The sequence below is a fragment of the Prionailurus bengalensis genome, chromosome D1, assembly GCF_016509475.1.
Source record: "Prionailurus bengalensis isolate Pbe53 chromosome D1, Fcat_Pben_1.1_paternal_pri, whole genome shotgun sequence".
NCBI lineage: Eukaryota > Metazoa > Chordata > Mammalia > Carnivora > Felidae > Prionailurus > Prionailurus bengalensis.
Window position 1 is genome coordinate 76,901,967 of NC_057346.1, and position 18,670 is coordinate 76,920,636.

At 42.3% G+C, this 18,670-nt stretch overlaps 1 protein-coding gene across 2 annotated transcripts in view; it reads left to right on the forward strand.

Annotated features, from left to right (window-relative positions):
* The window catches only part of NELL1 (neural EGFL like 1), an 882,973-nt gene that overhangs the window by 207,400 nt on the left and 656,903 nt on the right, over positions 1-18,670 (forward strand). For both annotated transcript variants that reach the window (XM_043580819.1, XM_043580818.1), the window contains exons 10-11: positions 2,925-2,998; positions 9,322-9,421. In XM_043580819.1, the coding sequence (XP_043436754.1) occupies positions 2,925-2,998; positions 9,322-9,421 (174 nt within the window). The remainder of the gene's footprint in view (positions 1-2,924; positions 2,999-9,321; positions 9,422-18,670) is intronic.

An 18,670-nucleotide genomic window follows, 5' to 3' on the forward strand; every position in this document is an offset into this window, starting at 1 on the left:
AGGAAGATTTCTTTGCTTCCAAGCCTGGGCCGAGAAGCAGATGGCAGATGTGACAGCAGTGCATTTAGCAGAACTGTCACTCTGAAATAAGTCATGTTGCCAGGCTGGCAGCAGCTGCATCTGGGAGTGTGGGGGTTTCCTGGACAGGAATTCCAGGCGCTTGGTGGATGTACGGTCTCCCCATGCAGGTATATTGGGGAATCCACATCATCACTGGGACCAGTGAGTCACGGTCAAGAAAATTGAGGCACAAAAGGTGGTTTTGGGTAACTTTTTCTTTTTAAATTAACGTTTGTTTACTTTTGAGAGAGTGAGAGAGAGAGCTGGGGACGGGCGGAGAGAGAGGGAGATACAGAACCTGAGAGGGAGACACGGAATCCGAAGCAGGCTCCAGGCTCTGAGCTGTCAGCACAGAGCCCGACACGGGGCTCATACTCAGACAGCAAGATCATGACCTGAATAGAAGTTGGATGTTTAACTGACTGAGACACCCAGGCACCCCAATAATGTTTTCTTTTGGAAGGAAGGGAGGAGAGGTTGATTTAGAAAACTCTCTATTTTTTGTGTTTGTTCTGGAAGAAAAGCAGAACTTTTGTATTTGCTTTTAATGTTTGAAAGGGCATTGAATAGCAGAAAGAATTCTTAGTTGGGAATCAGAAATTTTGACTGGTTTTTGCTCTCAATTATAGGCACATTAATTCTAAAATTATTTGTTGTTATTAACAGTAAGCCCAGAGAGGCACTGAGCTTGGGGCTGGAGGTAAAATGGTGAAATACACCTAGGCTATCATGGAGGTTTTAGCCAGCAGGAGATGTGTATAATGAATTGGGCAACTGAGAGAGAATGTGAGGTGTGCTATGTTGGAACTACGTCCAGAGTTACAACGCAAGGGTGAAGTGAAGGCAGTTCACCAGTGCTGGAAATCAAGAATAGCTTCGTGCTGGATGTCAGGCCTACATTGCAACTGATGGGTGTAGAGGGTGGGGGTTTTCCAGGGGAAGGTGGATGAGGCTGCCTATTCCTGGAGAATAGTATGTGTAGAAGCAAAGGAAAGCATGGCTGGGATATATGTGGAGGTTGAATGTTTGGGAGGGTGAGTAAATACAGAGAAATTGGTGAGCTGTGGAGCTGTGAAGCTTGAGAAGTAAGGAAAAGCTACATGAATGGCTTTGTTTGCTGAATTAAGGAATTTGGACTACATTCCGAGGGTATTTCGTGACCCATAGTGATTTTTAAAGCATGGCCTCATATTTGCAATTAAGAGAGGATAGAAAGACCCCAGATGGTGGGGTGTAAGTGCTGGGGTAGATAATGGTGCCATTCACAGAAAGGACATATTAGGCTAGAACAGATTCAAGTTTGGTGTGGCTGGTTGTAGGTCTGGTTCCAACAGGAAGCAGACTCTGAAATGGAGATTTGCGTGTCCTTTATTAGGAACTTTTATCAGGATCGGTTCGGAGGTAGGAGTGAGATAGTGAAGGAAGCAGAATTGACCAGATGAAGGGGTTGAACTGTAATGCAGTTACAATAAACAGTCATTCCTACAGGGAGTTCTGGAGCTGGAATGACCTTTCAGAGAGATTCCTAGTTGGGGCCAGGGGCCGGAACTTTGTCCTACCTTCATCAACCACTCATTGTATGTGGGCTGCCGTAGAAAGAACATTTGAGCTTGGATAAAGTGGCTCCTTTCAACCAAGGGCAAGTCCTGGATCATTATTCAGTTGAGCTGTTGGTCATCAGTTGTCCCAGCAGCTGCAGGAATGAGTCCTTTGGCCATCGAGGGGGATCTGGGTAGCATGTCACAATATCCACTACAGGATCATGATGATAAGTATAACCAAATCTCTGGGCTTTCCTCTTTCTGTGGCTAACAAGAGGGAGTTAGACAAGTTGATTGTGAAGGTATGTATATACTTGAACATTCCATGAGAGTTGGAGGATTGTAGAACTAAGAAGCTACCAAATGTAATTAACCTGTTTTTAACAGATGCAGAAATGGAGGCTCTGAGAGGTAAGGTGGTTTTTATAAGACAGTGAGTAGTAGAGACGTCTTAGAGTGCATGTTTTCACTTCTGCCTCTCCTGAGGACTAGGGTAGAAGGATCCTCCTCTGTGCAGGAGAGGGAGTCATCAGGCCTTTGCTTTCCTGTTCCTGGAAAGTTTGATGTGGCTGGAGAACTGGGTGGAGACACATTAGGGTCAGATCAAATTAACATATTCTGCACTGGCTTAAAGTTGGGTCAGCAAGTTGAGTTGAGGACTGAGTCTCAGGGGAATCTAAATTGAATGGTGGGAGTTCTATTTATGCTTTTAACTTTGCTACAGAGCCTGTCTATTCCGTGCCCTTCCTAGTGACCTATAGAGCTCACCTTCCCAAGGCAGTCTCTCTAGTGCATTGATAAGTACTTTACTGGTTTGGCTTGTATTTCTCAATAGTTTCTGAACTTCATAGGAACATAGAATGTGAGGACATGCATTTCCCATGATGACAAGGAAAAAAAAATGGTGTCCTTCTGCATGGCGGCTTAGGTTCTGATGAATGGCACACGAGTCTCCTTTTACCCAGTTGTTTATGTCTGGAGTGTGTGAATTAAAGCTACTGCTATTATCCTCCATGGTGATGTGACAACTGCTTCTTCCTTGTTTTGACTTCTATCCACATCACTTCATTTTGTAGTTCCTTTGACAGATCTGACGTTGAAATAGTTGTATATCCTGAGTTTGATGGGCTCATGGCAAATGTAATGAAGATGACCATTTGATGGGGACTCAGTAGTTGTCCTTACACTCTTCCCATGACTTATGGGAACAGTTTCCTGTTGTTTAGAATCAGAGAATCTGTGGAATCTGTTGAAGTTGGATGGCTCCATGGAGGTCAATTTGTTGCATAGCGTGACTGACCCATTTTTCTGTTTTTGTTACAGCAAAATGTATCTATGGAGGAAAAGTCCTTGCAGAAGGCCAGCGGATTTTAACTAAGAGCTGCCGTGAATGCAGAGTAAGTTTCAATCTTACGTTCCCCATCCCTTTGGGGGGAATTAACATATAGATAGATTGGCTTAGATAGGGATCTGGAGTGGAACATGTTGGCCTGAGTGGGTGTCTGAGTGGTGGTCTGCTGTCTGGGATGGGAAGGTCCCATCCACTGTCATTGCGTGGCTGGGTGGTCGTCAGCTGTGGAACATAGAGCCTTGGGAAAAAGTACTGAAGGATGTGAGAAGGCAAAGGGAGCCAACAACAACCATAAGTCAGTGAGGTTGGCAGGTGGCCCTGGGAAAGGTTTTGAGTTGATTTTGGGGAAATCAGTTTGTGATGCCAGCTCTGGATGGTGCCATCTCTACTCACAAGTGTCTTATATATTGTGAGAAAATGCCTGTCTCCTGCCTGCCCTCGTCTGTCTCTTTCTTGAAATAAGACGTGTAGAAGTATAGATCTTCAGTAGTCGGTCAGCTAACCTCCCGTGCTCAGCTGCTGCATACTAGCATGGTACCAAATTCTGGGTATAGAATGGTAAACACAACAAAGTCCCTGTTTTTCTAGAACTTGCAGTCTAGTAAGAGAGACCGATAATAAGGAACTAAATAAGTGTATGATGTAATGCCAAATCATGCTGAGACGATAGAGAGCTCTTGGGTAGGTGTGGGTGGTCTGAGAAGGCCTTTCTGTAGAGGTAATATTTGAACAAAGTGTGGGAGCCATCCTAGGAATGTAAGAGTGAGAGACAGAGGAGGATGCACAAATACAAGGTGGTACATTACAGAGCAGCCACCTTCCACTGAGGAGGCACAGCTGGGGTTGTGGGGCATCTCCAGAGAGGCTGAGTGGAACCACTGCATCTCAGAATAGCCATCTTTACAAGTGCTTGCTACTACATTAGTTCATGTGCTTCTCATCACACCCCTGGGGAAAAGAAAGGAATCTCTTTTATAAAGGTTGAGGAGAATGAGGCATTTAGAGACCTGGAGAAGCTCTCAAGGAGCTTGAATACATTTCTTTATGGGGGCCTTGGTTGGAGGTGGGTGGACGAAAGGCTCTTTTCTGTCTCTCCGGGACTAGACTCTACCCCAGGGGTTAACACCCTCAGACTTGCCTATTGTATTTCCCATTCCCACTTTCTTGGCTGCACTGGGAATGCCAGAGATCTGTGTCTCCAAACAGTCTGGTGGGCACGTAGGTGTGGTGGTCTTTGTGCAACGGTAGATGCTGTGCACTGAGGCTCCGTAGTCTGCAGCAGAGGCAGGGATGGTGTGGCAGCTAGGGTTCTGTGATCTCTCAATCAGCAAGGCAAGCTACCAGACCTGGGCATGGGGGAGCCGGTGGGGTTTTTTCCAACCTGAGGCTGGCACATTACCACATAGGATGTTGGGTGGATTAAATGAGATAAAGCACGTGAAGTACTTGGTAGAGTGTTTGGCACAAAGTAGGTTCTCAGTAAATGTGAGCTCTTCTTATACCACACCATACATGTCCTCTCTGAATATAAGATTGATAGAGGTCCTTTTCTCTGTAAATTGTTTAACTTTTTTTTTTTCTTTTTGAGAGAGCGTGCATGAGTAGGAGAGGGGCAGAGAGAGATAGAGGGAGAGAGAATCTCAAGCAGGCTCCATACTCAATGTGGACCCCAACATGGCCTCAATCCCATGACCCTGGGATCATGACCTGAGCTGAAATCAAGAGTCAGATGCCCAACCACCTGAACCACCCAGAAGCCTTGATTGTTTCACTTCTAGGAGAGAGAAAATGATTTGGATTCTAAAACCTTTTTTTTAGAGGCAGCTGGGATGATTAAAGGCAATTTCGCCCACTCTGCTGATGATTCCAGTTTGTTTGTTTGTTTTTTAATTTTTAAAGAAATATTTATTTTTGAGAGAGAGAGAGAGAGAGAGAGAGAGGCAGACAGAGTGCGAGTGGGAGAGGAGCAGAGAGAGGGAGACAGAATCCAAAGCAGGCTCCAGGCTCTGAGCTGTCAGCACAGAGCCTAATGCAAGGCTTGAACCCATGGACTGGACCGTGAGATCATGACCTGAGCTGAAGTCGGACACTTAACCAACTGAGCCACCCAGGCACTCCCCGGCTCCCACCTGCCCCGCCAGTATCTGTCTTTTATGTTGCCGCTTAGAGGTAGCAATGCCCTTTATCTTTTATATAGAAACAGTAGGTGACTCTGGCAAGGGTCCCAATTATGACTCGATCTTTTGTCAGAGGATCAAGGCAGAGAACTTTGGAGACCTCTGGAAGATGTGGGCCTGGATCGAAATGCCAGCTTATTGGAATAGCACTTAGCACTGCTAATAGCACATTGTAGATGCTCTGCCTGCTTGGGTTCGTCTTTTACTGCTTTTGTTTGCTTAGAGTTTTACCGTTTATAAAAGTTGGGGCAGACAGGTTATTCCCTTTGCACGCGTGGTATGTGTGTGTATATACGTGCACGTGAGTAATTTCATCTTTTAAAAAGTCATTAATTTCTTTTTACAGTTATTTATTAAATTTTTCCTTTGTGTATGGAAAAGGGTCATTGACAACTATATTTCTTGAGCATTTAGTATTTTTTAGACACTTCTTTTAAAGCATTTTAAACAAACTATCTTCTATAAAACTCGTAATTACCCTGCTAGGTAGGTGCTATGATTATTCCCATTTCACAGATGAGAAAATTGAGGCACAGAAGATCAGTTACATAGGTAGTCAGTGAGCTAGCTTGGATTTAAACCTGTGTGGTCTGGCTTTACAGGTTCCTTTCTCAGCCTCTCTACTGCCACTCCTGATGGTGTTAGACTTATTTGGAAATAATTCTCATTTCTGAATTTTAGAAGCTAGATCCAGAAGCATTGAATGATCACTCTTTAGTCTGTCTGAGAATACCAGGTTGGTGAGGCTATGGCTCATTGATTCTCTTGACGAATGGGGTAGTATTTATAACTGGCCATAGAACAGCCTTGGGGACACATTTAATGGATGCTGTCAGCAGGTAGAGGAGGTGATGGGCATAGGATGCCAAGGCTTTGAGTCCCTCCCAGGCAGCCTTTCTTAAGATTTAAATCCTGATGCCCAGTGGTACCTGTTGCACTGAGTTAACGTCTCTCCTAGGCGTCTATACTGGTACTGTATAAGTACCGTCCTTGGGAGAACTGAGCAAGTAATTAATTCTTGGTCTTCTGTGGTTCAAGTGCAGATCCCCATTTGACAAAATGCTGCCTAGAGATCCTTTCATTTTCATTTTCCTAGGATCATTTTAAAACCTTAGCAACACCAGTTAGATAAGAAACAAACTCTTGTTTCAAATATTTTCACCAAGTGTTTTCAGAAGTTAACATACTTTTTTTTTTTTAAAGATGAATAAGCTCTTCTAGTAGTCTTGCTTACTTTGTCCAATTATTGCTGCCCCGCAACATTTCTTCAGGCCAGCAACAATTTTTGACTTAACGGTGTGAGTTGTTATTAGAAATTCAGGCTGAAGCACAGTGATTAGTAAAGAACTTGAAAGTGTTTATATTTGACCAATGACCTAGAGAGTGTCACTCTAAATGAGAAAGAATGGAGGCATTGTATTTTTCTACCAACACAGAGTTCTAGGGGTCATAAAATAACATACCATAATCAGGAGGGTTTAAAATGTTAATTATCAGATACTTCTCACTAGAAATAGTTTTAAAAATAAAGTTAAAAAAGGTTTTGTGCCTAATTATGTGGCTGGACTAGTGGATGTGGTGGCACTTTGGGTACTGTAATCACAGTTCGTACTATTTCAAGATCATGCAATGGGGTTTGTCTCTATTTAAACATTTCAAATTACGATCTTGCTCATTAAATACGTTAAAGGTTGATTAGAATTGTCTGATTTAATCAGCCAAGGCAAGCCCTTTTCATAAAAAAAAAACCTTTGTGAGTGATTATGTTAAAAAAGTCTTCATGGCATTTTAAGTATTATTATTACTTTTTTTTTTTACAAAAGCAAATATACACTCTAGATAAAAAATTTTGAACATAGAGGAAAATTACAAGGATGAAAAAGGAAATCGCCCCAGGATCTCACCATCTAGACATAATTGTTTTAAACAGTTGCCTTTTTGACAGCAAGAATAAAACTTATCTTATTGTCTCAATTTGAGTTCCGCTAAAAGCAGACCCTGAACTAAGGATTTCAGAACAAGGTAGGGCTCTCAGAAGCAACCAGTAAGGGTGTGGAGGATGCAGAATGGGGTAAGGCAAGGAACTGAGCGAGGGTGGGATTTGGGCTGAAAGGCCTCAAATACCCTGGTTCCAGGAGGGGTGCTGGAGTACTAATTGGACCCCAACTATTGTGTCCCCTTGAGGTAAAGAGCCTCCCATGCCTGTCATTCCCTGGCTTTGGGCTGTGGCAGTGGGGATGTACAACTTGTGGGTAACTCTGTCTGCTCTCTGTGTGGCAAAGTGGTGCCAATGCCCAGAATACTATCTGAGGGTGGCAAGGATGAGCCATTAGCAGAAAAGCATTCAGATGGTGGGGGTTGGGCACACAGAATTCATAAAGGGGATTCAGCAGTTTCTGTCACTCCTGTTTTTGTAAGGAGGCAGTAGATAATAAATACATTGGTATTGAAAGATATTGTAGAGGCATTAACAGTAAGTAAGCATTTTGCTTTCCTGTGCATGAAAGCTTATGCTGCTGATCATAAAGTTATTAATGTCTATTGGTTCAGTGTCCTGTTGCAGAAATTAAGGCACAGCTGGTAGGCACCCTGGCCTAGGACCAGTGCCCACTCTCAAGGTTAGGTGCCCCCCCCAGTATGGCCTGGATGAGAATGGAACATAGCTGTGATGGAGAGTGAAGGTGCACAGGTACCAGGCTGTATTCTCACATCTTAAGTCCCGTTTTAAGATGGGAGAAAAGCAAGAGATCTGGATATCTTGGGACAGATAGAAAAATGAATGGCAAGGAGGACAAAAAGAAGACACTGCAAGGAATATTGGAAGCAGGACTGTTGGGGCTGAAAATAATGAGACGGGAGAGGAAACCATGGTGCAAATTTTCCAAATGGTGGATGAGTCGTTTAGAAATTAAATTTATATTTGATGTTTAGAGTTTTGTTTAGGTTCATAGTTAGGAGTAGATGTGCTTGATGAAATGGTTTCCTGCGAAACCGGTGGACCGTGGGGCCACTGGAATGCTAATGTCTCAGAAATGGAAACCTCTGTATCGCCCCCATCTCTCCTGGCTAGCCAGCTCCATCCCATTCCCTCATTTATTTTGAGAAGTACCTTTTGGTCTTAAGTGAGACTCCTTTTCTCAAGCTGGCTTCTTAGTTGACTTAAATAGCCTCTTAGGAAGAGGAGAGAAAAGCTAAACATCTTAGATAAAATAAAAGACTCTCAAACCCTTTTTTATAGTTATTAATGGACTAATATTTAGAGTTCACAGTACAACTAAATACAGATGCTAGTAATGTCACCAAAGACAACCTTTGGTGAAATGAGGTCTTAAAGATTCATCAGGTGAATATTTAAAAATCTATTGTAAGTGATTTTACTTACATATAGGGAGAAGTCCAATACTCCTCTAACTCTCCATTCAGTTCATTCATACTTGGATACCTTGGCTCATGTCTATTTCCTCTGCCAGGAAAGTCTCCTTTTCCCCATTCCTTTATTCATCTTTGGCATCTTCCTTATAATTTCTTCCCACTTAAGCAGTAGCATTCTCCCATGACACATCATCATACCTTTTTAGCACTTACTGTACTGCATAATGGTTAAGAGAGTTTTTTTGTTTTGTTTTGGGTTTTTTTGCCCCCTCCTTCCTGTATCCAGACTAGGAACTCCTCAAGGGCAAGGAAGAGGTCTTAAATTATCTTTGCGTTAATGGTTTGTGTGATCCAGGAGCACTGAAACTACCTCATAACAGCCTATGAGAGCTCATTGTTCATAACTTCCTGACTCTGGTCAGTGATACTATGTTGGTAATTCAAAATTGGTCATCATCGCAGTATTCATATCACAGAAATCAGCAAACCGTACAAAGTAAGGCTCCCCCATTCAGCAGCCCATTGTGAACTTCCCAGCAATACCACTGTAGAGTGACCTTCTGCTACATAGAAGATACTCGAAACTTATTTGTTGAAGTTGGGGCTGTGTAGACCTAGAAAAAGAAATGTGCCTTCTCTTCCAGGAGTGTCATCCTGGAAGTTCTATTTGCGACTTTGTCATTATTGTGGAATTCCTAGGAGTACTATTACTTATTGAAACTTGTTATCACTGCAGGCTGTTAACAATGAGCATTTTATGTCTGTGTCATCAACTAACAAATGTGAATGTTTTTTTGTTTCCTGATTATTTGGCTTCCAGGGTGGAGTTTTAGTAAAAATTACAGACGCATGCCCTCCTTTGAACTGCTCAGAAAAGGACCACATTCTCCCAGAGAATCAGTGCTGCAGTGTCTGTCGAGGTAAGTGGGCTTGGTGGTGGAGCGGTGCTTGGGATGAGGGTGGGGGGCATGAGGGCTTAATGAATAATGTGAAGATCGTAACATGGGTGCAAAACTCTGCTCTGCTATTTGGAAACTTGAATATCCTATTTACCTTTCTCAGTCATAGTCTGAGCAGTTCTAAACCTGAGGGTAATAATAGTCTGTTTCACAGGACTGCTGGGAGGGTTAAATGCAAAAATGCATAAGTACCTAGCATCATGCTTAGCATGTGATAAATGTTCCATAAGTGACAGTTCCTATAAAAAGAATGATAGTTCTTGCAATAATGGTTATTATAACCATTATCATTATTACATTTTTCTCATGAGTGGCATTGGCAAGCAGACTGTTGAGCCTTTCCCATGGACCAATTCCTGTATCTAGCAGACAGGGACTTCTAGTGGATCCTTATTTATAGGATTATATGCAACTTTTTTACTTTCGTGCAAGGAAAAAAGCTTTAGCTAAGTAACACCTAATTGCTAATTCATTCTGGAGCAGAAATTGTTTTGCTTCCTTTTCCTGGAATTTTCTCCTTTCCCAAAATTTGTCCTCTTCAAATTGTGGATCAGCTATCCCTTCATTTCTGAAAGGTCTTGCCCTGGCAGATTTACATGGATTAGGAGAACCTAACATTCATTTAAAATCTTAAAAAACAAATCTGGTTAAACTCCTATCTATTTTTTGGAAACTATACCTGTCACACATCTTTCTTCACATTCTCAAATACCCGTGGAGTTGATCCTTTTTGGCTCCTTTTGAAGCTTCTACAGCATAGCAGATTTAGCTCTGGTTACCTTATATTTCACTTTTTTCTCGTTTTTCTCTAGCATAAGAGTTGGCACATATTTAATGTAAAGGGCCACCAAGTAAACATTTTAGGCTTTGTGGGCCAGAAGGTTTCTGTTGTAAATATTCAACTCAGCTGTTTTGCAAAAGTAGCAGAGACAATGGGTAAATAAATGGGTGTGGCTATTCAAATAAAATTTTATTTATAAGAACAGGTAGCAACCTGTAATTTGTTGATCCTCTCCTCTAGCATCTTCTGATCTATAGAAATGTTGTATATTTTATCATGGAGTGTTCAGCTTATGCAGAGATTTCTCTGCTTGGTCTTTAGAAAGTTGTATTTTGGTAAAATTCCTAGGAAAACGTAGTGTGTTGATAGCCAAGAATAGCTAACGATGCCATCAGAAAATCTGCCCTGATTTTTCTGCCTTTTGGAAATAAGCATGTTTGCAGCCAGGATGCTTTAGAAACACCTAAAGATTGACTGGAATTTTCAGAGGGATGCATTTATTGGTAACGGATAGGGTTGTTAGGTAGGTCTTATAATTTAATGCAAAATCCGTTACTTGCTATTTGTTGAAGTGCCAAGTGAGACTCAGTTTATGTAAATCCTTCCTGATTTATGGTTTCATTAGAGCAGAATCATTGATTATCCCACAGAAATTCAAGAGGAATGTCATTGCTCTGACCCAATTTACAATAGACCTCGTGCCACTGCTTCTGCTAATACTTCTCCAGAAGGCGTGCAGCGTGCACGCCTTTACCAGTGAAGATGTTGACAGATGTGACCTCTCATTGAAAAATAGACTCATTCAAGGCCCCATTGCTGCAACCTGGTGGCTTTTACCAAACCTGACATGGCTTTCAGGGAAAAGTGGGAGGCAGGAGTAACCCTTCCTAGATTAGATCATAGCTAGGACCAATTTGTGAAATCGGGGCTTTTCTTCCTTCTCCTATCTGCTGCTTTCTGAGGCGGGAAACTACCAGCTTTATTGGGAGGGGGCTGCTTGCTGATAGTTCTTTCGGAGGTGTCTTTATCAGACAGGGTTATTTATGCTTTTCGACAACTCTGCATTTTGATAGGAATGAGAGAATGTCTTCAGGAAAGATACGGTGGTGAAAGAGTTGAATTGACCCATTTGGATATCTGGATTTTCTTAGGTTTCTCCTCTGGACTCCCACCTCAGCGTTCAGACACTGGAGTGAAGAGAACGTTATGTTAGACAAAGGCCCTTTTCAGCACCATTTACTCTGTACCATGACCTCTGTTGACCCCAAGTAGAGCAGAGCCCAGAACATCCTGCTCGCCTGTCCACATGCTGGGGCTTGCTCTGCACAGCAGAGAATCAGAAAAGGTGCATTTTCCTGTGCAGTGGGTTATTCTCTTTATTATGAAAACACAAAATTTATATGTTGGTTGACAAAAAGGCAACTCAGGAGACCTCTAAGGTCTGCTGTCTCAAACTGTGCTCTCCATGAATTTTATTCCAGATCTCTTAATCCAATTATTTCCCAAGAACATCTTTAGAAGTAGCATAATAGTCTTTCCTAATACCATGGGAAATATTTTTCTCCTTGGATTTATAGTTGTCTTTTACCTTTTCCTCTGTGTTTCCTGTGTCTTGCAAGAAGAGGAGGGGTTGGTTCGTTTCTGTTCTGACAAGACGTGCAAAGCCCAGTGGGCCTCTTCTAAGGCATATTATTCAGTTCTTCACCACTCCCCACCCCACCATCCTTTCCCCTCTCTAAAACAGAAAGTAATGAAAAGGTGACAAACACTCAATTTCTATGTAAAGTAATTTTTACCCTGCATATGGAGAGGCTGTACCATTTGCTTTGTGAATTGAGATTGTCTCCTGACTGGCAGGCAGTAAGTGAGCAGAGAGGCGGGCCTCTGATGACCTGAGATGCGTATTTCAGGGATGACCACAGTGGTGTGATTTCAGCTGTATGGTTTCTGCCACCCTGCTGTTATTGATTACAGAAACTGAAGTGGCTGTAGCCTCTCTCAATACCTTCATGAAGGCCCTTCAATTAGCATATTTATCATCTCTCTCTGTCTTACTGTGGATGTCAGGTCATTAGTTGAGGAAAATCACCCCATGAGAGCTTATCATTCTTTAGCAATCTGAGTCACAATCTTCCTTGGGCCTGTTTAGGGAATGGAAGTTTTCTGAGGTTTGTCTTTATTAGGCCTCCGATGAGCCGTCCTACCTGAGGAGGTTTAGACTGGGAATTTGAGAAGGCACAGAGAGTGCTCTGTGCTTTCTGGCCCCAGTTGGCTGGCTATATGATATGCATAAAGTGCTCTAACTTTTAAAATTGCATTTGTTTTAATGATTATATTTTATGAATTCTTTAAATATAGGAGATAAGGTAGGTGAAAATACATTCTTACCACATAGAATAATTCTATCACTGTCAGGTCAGTGACTTGGAAGGAAATGATTTTCAGTACCAGATATTCAATAGACTCTCTATATTTCACATAGGAAATAACGTTGAACCCGTTTTGCTGAGTTCTGACCATTTTGCTCGAGTTATAACTTGGTGACATGATTCTGAAACTCATTTTATTTGAGTCATGCCTATTTTCTTATATGGTTACACATTTTGCCTCTGCCCCCCACCCCCTGACTGATCCAGGAGAGAGATGAAGATTTTCACTGAGTTTTTCTCTTTGTGGGAATTAAACCTAAGACTGTAGAGTTAAGAGTAACAGGCTCGGACTGACTTACGATGTTCATTGTACCAACACAACTGATATCCAGACTCTAGGGGCGTGGCACTTTGTCTCTATAAATCTTGGGCCATGCCACATGCTGTAAGGAATTCCTGGGCCCTTTAAAGGGAAATGAAGGTAATCAGCTGAATTGGTGGTTAAAGCCACATGGCTGTTGGTACACCCGGGATGTCCCTAAGGAAGGGACAATAGGACAGTTAGGGAAGATACCTGCCAAAAGACCCGAAGTGATGGACGTTGGCAGGAAGAGGCCATTTGGCAATTGCTGAGGTCCCAAGGTATCCAGTACCACCCAGAACATCCCCGTTCCCCGTTGCAGTTTCTCTCTGATGCTTCAGGACAGTTTGTGCCGTCAGTGTGAAATTTCTTTACCTTCCTCATGACGTTAAGGCAATGACTGTAGCAGGAGCCTGACCACGTAAAGTGTGAGCCCATAAGGTGGTGAAGGGGGAGTGGGCCCCGGAGTGATACCGATGCCTGTGCCCGGAAGAAGTAATAAAATTGTGAATGTAACCTCAGCAGAAAAAAGAGTGCCCCTGAATTGGCAGTGGTCTCAGTTAAAGGGGGGCAAAAAGCTACGAACCTTGACTGTGCATCCTCCAGTTGCTCCAGGAAACGACACTGATCATTTGACACATTCCAGAATTCTTGACACACACCTCAGGGTTTTATTCCCCTCATAGTTTGGCTCTAATTGTATCTTCAAGGTTGCCAGTGACTTTGGAGGGTTTTTGTGGCATGTTTAAGATTTTTGGTGTTGGGGAAAAAATTCTTGCCAACATCTGTTCCCAATGTGTTTATCTGTAATTTTAATTCATGCTCACTTGCCTTGTCATCTGGTCTGGACTGAAATGAGTTGAGATTATTTGTACTATTTAAGATTTTATGCCCTCAATTAAATCCTCCCAAACACTCTTGGCATCGTATGATTTTCCCCCCTGGTCTTCCTCGTCATTCTAGTCTCCAGCAGAATTTGTAATTGAAATGGTTTTAGAGAGAGGACTTTAGGGTATTTGAGGTCAAAAGAGGCTCTTGATGAATACATCATCTAGCACCTAAATGGAGGAACTGGCAGTTAGCAGCTGGGGCAGGTTCTGTGTGTACTGGTAGATGGAGTCTTATCAAAATCCCTGCAGCCATGGCCTGAAGTGGATCGTAAAGACAGGGCTCTCCGTTTAACCGTTGAGGCTGGGAGCAGAGGGCATTTGAAGAGTACTGTCTCTGGAGTCTGTGACATCTGTGGCCCCAGAAGTGCTGCAGTATATCGGGACCCACAGAGCCTCTGGAAAAGGGCACATTGTCCCAGACAGAAGACTTGAAACTAAGGTCAAGCTGCCTTGGACAAATAGACCCTTAAGTGTTGACTATTGCAGAGGAAATGGATTGTTCTTTAAGACAGAACCTGTAAGGATCCAGAGCTCAGTCACTAGCGGGCTCATCCTGTTGGCCTAACCATTGCGGACAAGAAGAAAGGAATGTCCTCACCCCCAAGGGCCCAGGCTTCTATGGTGTGTATGTTGGTTGTGGAGTACATGTGAGTGTTCAATTGTCATAGGATATAGTTGGGCCATATCCCTCCTAGCTGGTCCATGGGTGGAGAGATTCCATACCAATGAGGCACATGCAATATACTGTACTTAGTATACCTTAGCCCCTATATAACTGCGAAGGTTCGGCATCAGTGATGTGAGAGGTACTGGCTTTCTAGGATTTGAGTTAAGAGTGCATTTTTACATCATCCAGGCACATCATTTCAGAGGCAACTTGCCTACCTGCTGGGGGGCACATTAGTGGTAGGAGATTGAGGGTAGGAAAAGGTGCTCTATATGGAATCCAACTTTAACTATGTTAGAGAAACCATCTTGGCCAAGAATGGTGGCCTATTCGTTCCTTATTGTGGAAGAAGTCACAGTAGCAGATCATAAAGGTACTTGTCCGTTACTGGCTGTAGAAGCCAGAGGTGAAGCAGGATGGGTGGATGGTTTTGGTAAAATTATAAAAGGGTATGGAGTGGGATCTAGAGAGTGGCAGTGCATGTGTGGGGGCTCCTTTTAATAGGTGGGGCTTATCATATGCAGATAAGGCCAATGGCTTTAAAGACAGCAAGTTGTTTGACAGGTGTTACGGTCTTTCACTGACAGCAGAGTTCTAGATACAGGGCCACTAGGCAGAGTCCACATTTTCGATTACTCCCAACTAAAAAAATGTGACCTCAGGGTTTCTGTCACTCCATTAATTTCCTTGAACATGTTATGGGTACATGCGGCTTCATGTGTTTAGAACTCCCATCCTTTGGTCAGCTTCACTCAGCCTTTAAATTGCTTCAGATCTTGTGTTATGACCCTTCTCTGTGATATGCTCTTGAACACCTTGTTCTCCATCACATCATCTCCTTCTAATCCGATACTCAGCATCGGTCATTTTTGCTAGAGGGTCAGATGACTAAGAACGTCGTTATGCTGTTGACAGCATTTTTTAAATTCTATGCCTATTGCCTAGCACAGTGCCTGGGCACCCGCTAAGTGCTCAGTAAATACTTGTCAAATGAATGCACGGTGCCTCTGCTGGGAACTAAAACAGGTATTTGAGTAAACGCTGGAACCTGATTTCTGCAGATTATGTGCCTTCCTCTGAGGATCTGCTCATGTTCACCATTTGAATGTGAGCTCCAAGTGGGTCTCACTCAGATTAGTATCTTGTTGAAGGCTGATGTTCTGTTGTGTGATTAAGTTGTTTTGCTTCTGACGTAGAGTGTCCAGGCAGCAAGTTGTCAAGGAATGTGTGACCTGGAGAAAGAAACAAAGTTTGTTCTTTTGGTAAAATTGAGGTGTGCCGTGGATTCGAAAATGCTAATGGCTGATGGAGTCCTGATCTCTTATCATTCCTGGAATGTCCCTTGATGATTAAAATCACGTCTGGGCAGTCATGTGGGGTGGGGTGGAGAGACAGGTGTTAGAATCATATTTGGATTTATATCTCTATTTCACCCATCACCGTTTAGCTATGTAACCACGGAGGAGGTAGTTAACATCTTTGAGCCTTGGCATATTTGTCTTTAAAATACTTCGAATTCTTCTGGAGAACTGAGAGGATTTAGTCATTAACTAAACAAATATTTATTGACGACCTATAATCTGTTGGATATTGCTATGGGCACAAGGTGACCAATCTTTCCTAGTCCTTTCCTTTGAAGAAGTGAGCTTCTAATGGGGAGGTAAACATTGAATAAACACAGAAATAAATATACAGTAATTGTGATCACTACTATGAACACGAATAATAGGATGTATGGAAGAAAATAATGGGGATTTCTTTAGACTTGGGAGACCAGGGAGTCTTTTCTGAAGAGCTTGTGGTTAAGCTGGGACTTAAAGACTGAGTAGAAATTACTCTGGCAGGGGTGTTGTGAGTTGGTGGAACAAGTTTACAAAGACTCTGAATTGGGAGAGGTTGGAACAGTAGAAGAATTGAAAGAAAGACTGATGTGGTTGGAGAGAAATGATGGAGAGAGAGAAAGGGCCTTCTTTGTTGCTGCGAGACCAAGTTAAAGATTTTGTATTTCTCGCAAGTAAAATGGAAGCCCTGTGAAGGTTTTTAAGGGGGAGAAGGACACGTTCCAATATGTGTTTTAAAAGGATCCCTTTGTGTATAAAATGGATTAGTGACTGGGCAAAAAGGGCACAGGGAGACACATGAGGCCCTGTCTATTTGAGAGATGGTAATAGTTTGGAGTACAATGGGCTTTTCTTATTGTTGTGGAGGAGAAAATGTTATGTTCAGGAGATACATACAACATAAAATTAATATACACAACCCAGTTTTAGAACATTGATTCTCTGCCCAGTGATGTCCAGTTGTAGTAAACTGTAACTTGACCTGAGCAGGCAACTTCTCTTTCTTCTCTCTAGCCCTCACCACTGTTGAGAAGTGTCAGGGTCTCATTTTCATGGTGTTTTAAAAATTTCCCCTAAGTTTCATTCCAGGATGGTTTTGTTGATTATTTTTTTCTCTAGTCTTTATATTTTAAAGTTAAGGAAATTGAGGTGATTTTGATTATTAGCAACTTAGGCTTGGGCTGGTAGTTTTGTGGTTTAAACCTAAAAGGTGGAACTCTCAAAAAAGAAAATCTTTTCAGTGGGTTTATCTAGGTGGATGTGCTATATTACATGTAAAAGATGTCTGTAAAAATTGACACAGGGGGTGCCTGGGTGGCCCAGTCGGTTAAGTGTCCAACTTTGGCTCAGGTCATGACCTCACGGTTAGTGAGTTCGAGCCCTGCGTCAGGCTCTGTGCTGACAGCTCAGAGCCAGGAGCCTGCTTCAGATTCTGTGTCTTCCTCTCTTTTTGCTCTTTCCCTGCTTATGTGCAGTCTCTCTTTCTCTAAAATAAATAAGCCTCAAAAAATTTTTAAAAAGCTACTTTTTAAAAAATTGACTCTGTATTTTCAATTTATATTTCCTAATAGCAAAGCACGTGAAGAACAACACGTGGCATTACCATATTCTTTTATTATAATTTCACAACTCTGTACCTAGTGATAAAGATTGAATTGTGTTAGAGAAATTGGCCATATATTTGCATCCAGAGAAACAAGGTGTACTTCTCTGTATATTTATAGATTCCTTTGTTCCATATCACATGTACCTAGATATGATATAAATTTAAGTGTTTGAAGTGACTTAGACTCTTGCCAGATGGGTATGGAGAGTCTGGGAGCTTGGATTTGGGAAGTAAGATCAAGAGTTTAGTTCTGGCTGGGGGAGCTATGAGTGCCTGCGAGGACATCCAGATGGATTGTCAGGTGGCTGTTGGCTATGATAACCTGTAAAGTGCGGTATGCTGGATAGTCAGTGCTATTTCCTGTGCCCTTACAGAGGACTCTGAGCCTTTATTCTTGTTTCTAGGGAAGGGTAGATATTCTCAACCACGTGCCAGAAATGATAGGTTGCAAGCATTGACCTACACTTAGTTTTGCTAAGAACGGATGGGCAGAATCTGGGGTTGGGTCCTAAGTGGACTTATTTAGAAACATTTTGTAAGACATAGAAGGGTTGAGATCCATTGAGTGTAAGCATTAGTTGTCTAAACTTCCAAGTATTGAAATTGTATAAGAATTATTTCCTCAGTGTTCTTAACAAGAACTTCAGAGTCAAATCATGATCCTGTCTATGTTAACTTGGATAAAAAAGTGAGTCTCAACCACATTTTCCTAATGTGTGAAGTGAGGATAATAGTGATTTTTAGCAGTGTTAAGGGTTTTGTGAGGTAAGGTGTTTAATATGCTTAGCACTATGTCTGGCATGTTGGAAGAAGTCAATAAATAGCAGTTTTTGTAATTAAGATGTTCTCTGTATTTGGGCCAGTCCTAGTCGAAAGAACTCACTATGTGCTTCTATTATAGGAGAATAATTCTGGAGGCTCAAGTCACTTATTCAAAATAGTCAAGTAAGCACTGCTATAAACATTGGGGTACATGTGCCCCTATGCATTGTCAAATTGGCTTCCATACAATACCCAATGCTCATCCCAACGAGTGCCCTCCTCATTGCTCATCACCCACTTTCCCCCAACTGTCGATGGGGGGTGGGGTGGGGGAGAGAGGAAAGTTGGTGATGGACATTGAGGAGGGCACTCGTTGGGATGAGCACTGGGTGTTTTATGGAAGCCAATTTGACAATAAATTATATTTTTAAAAA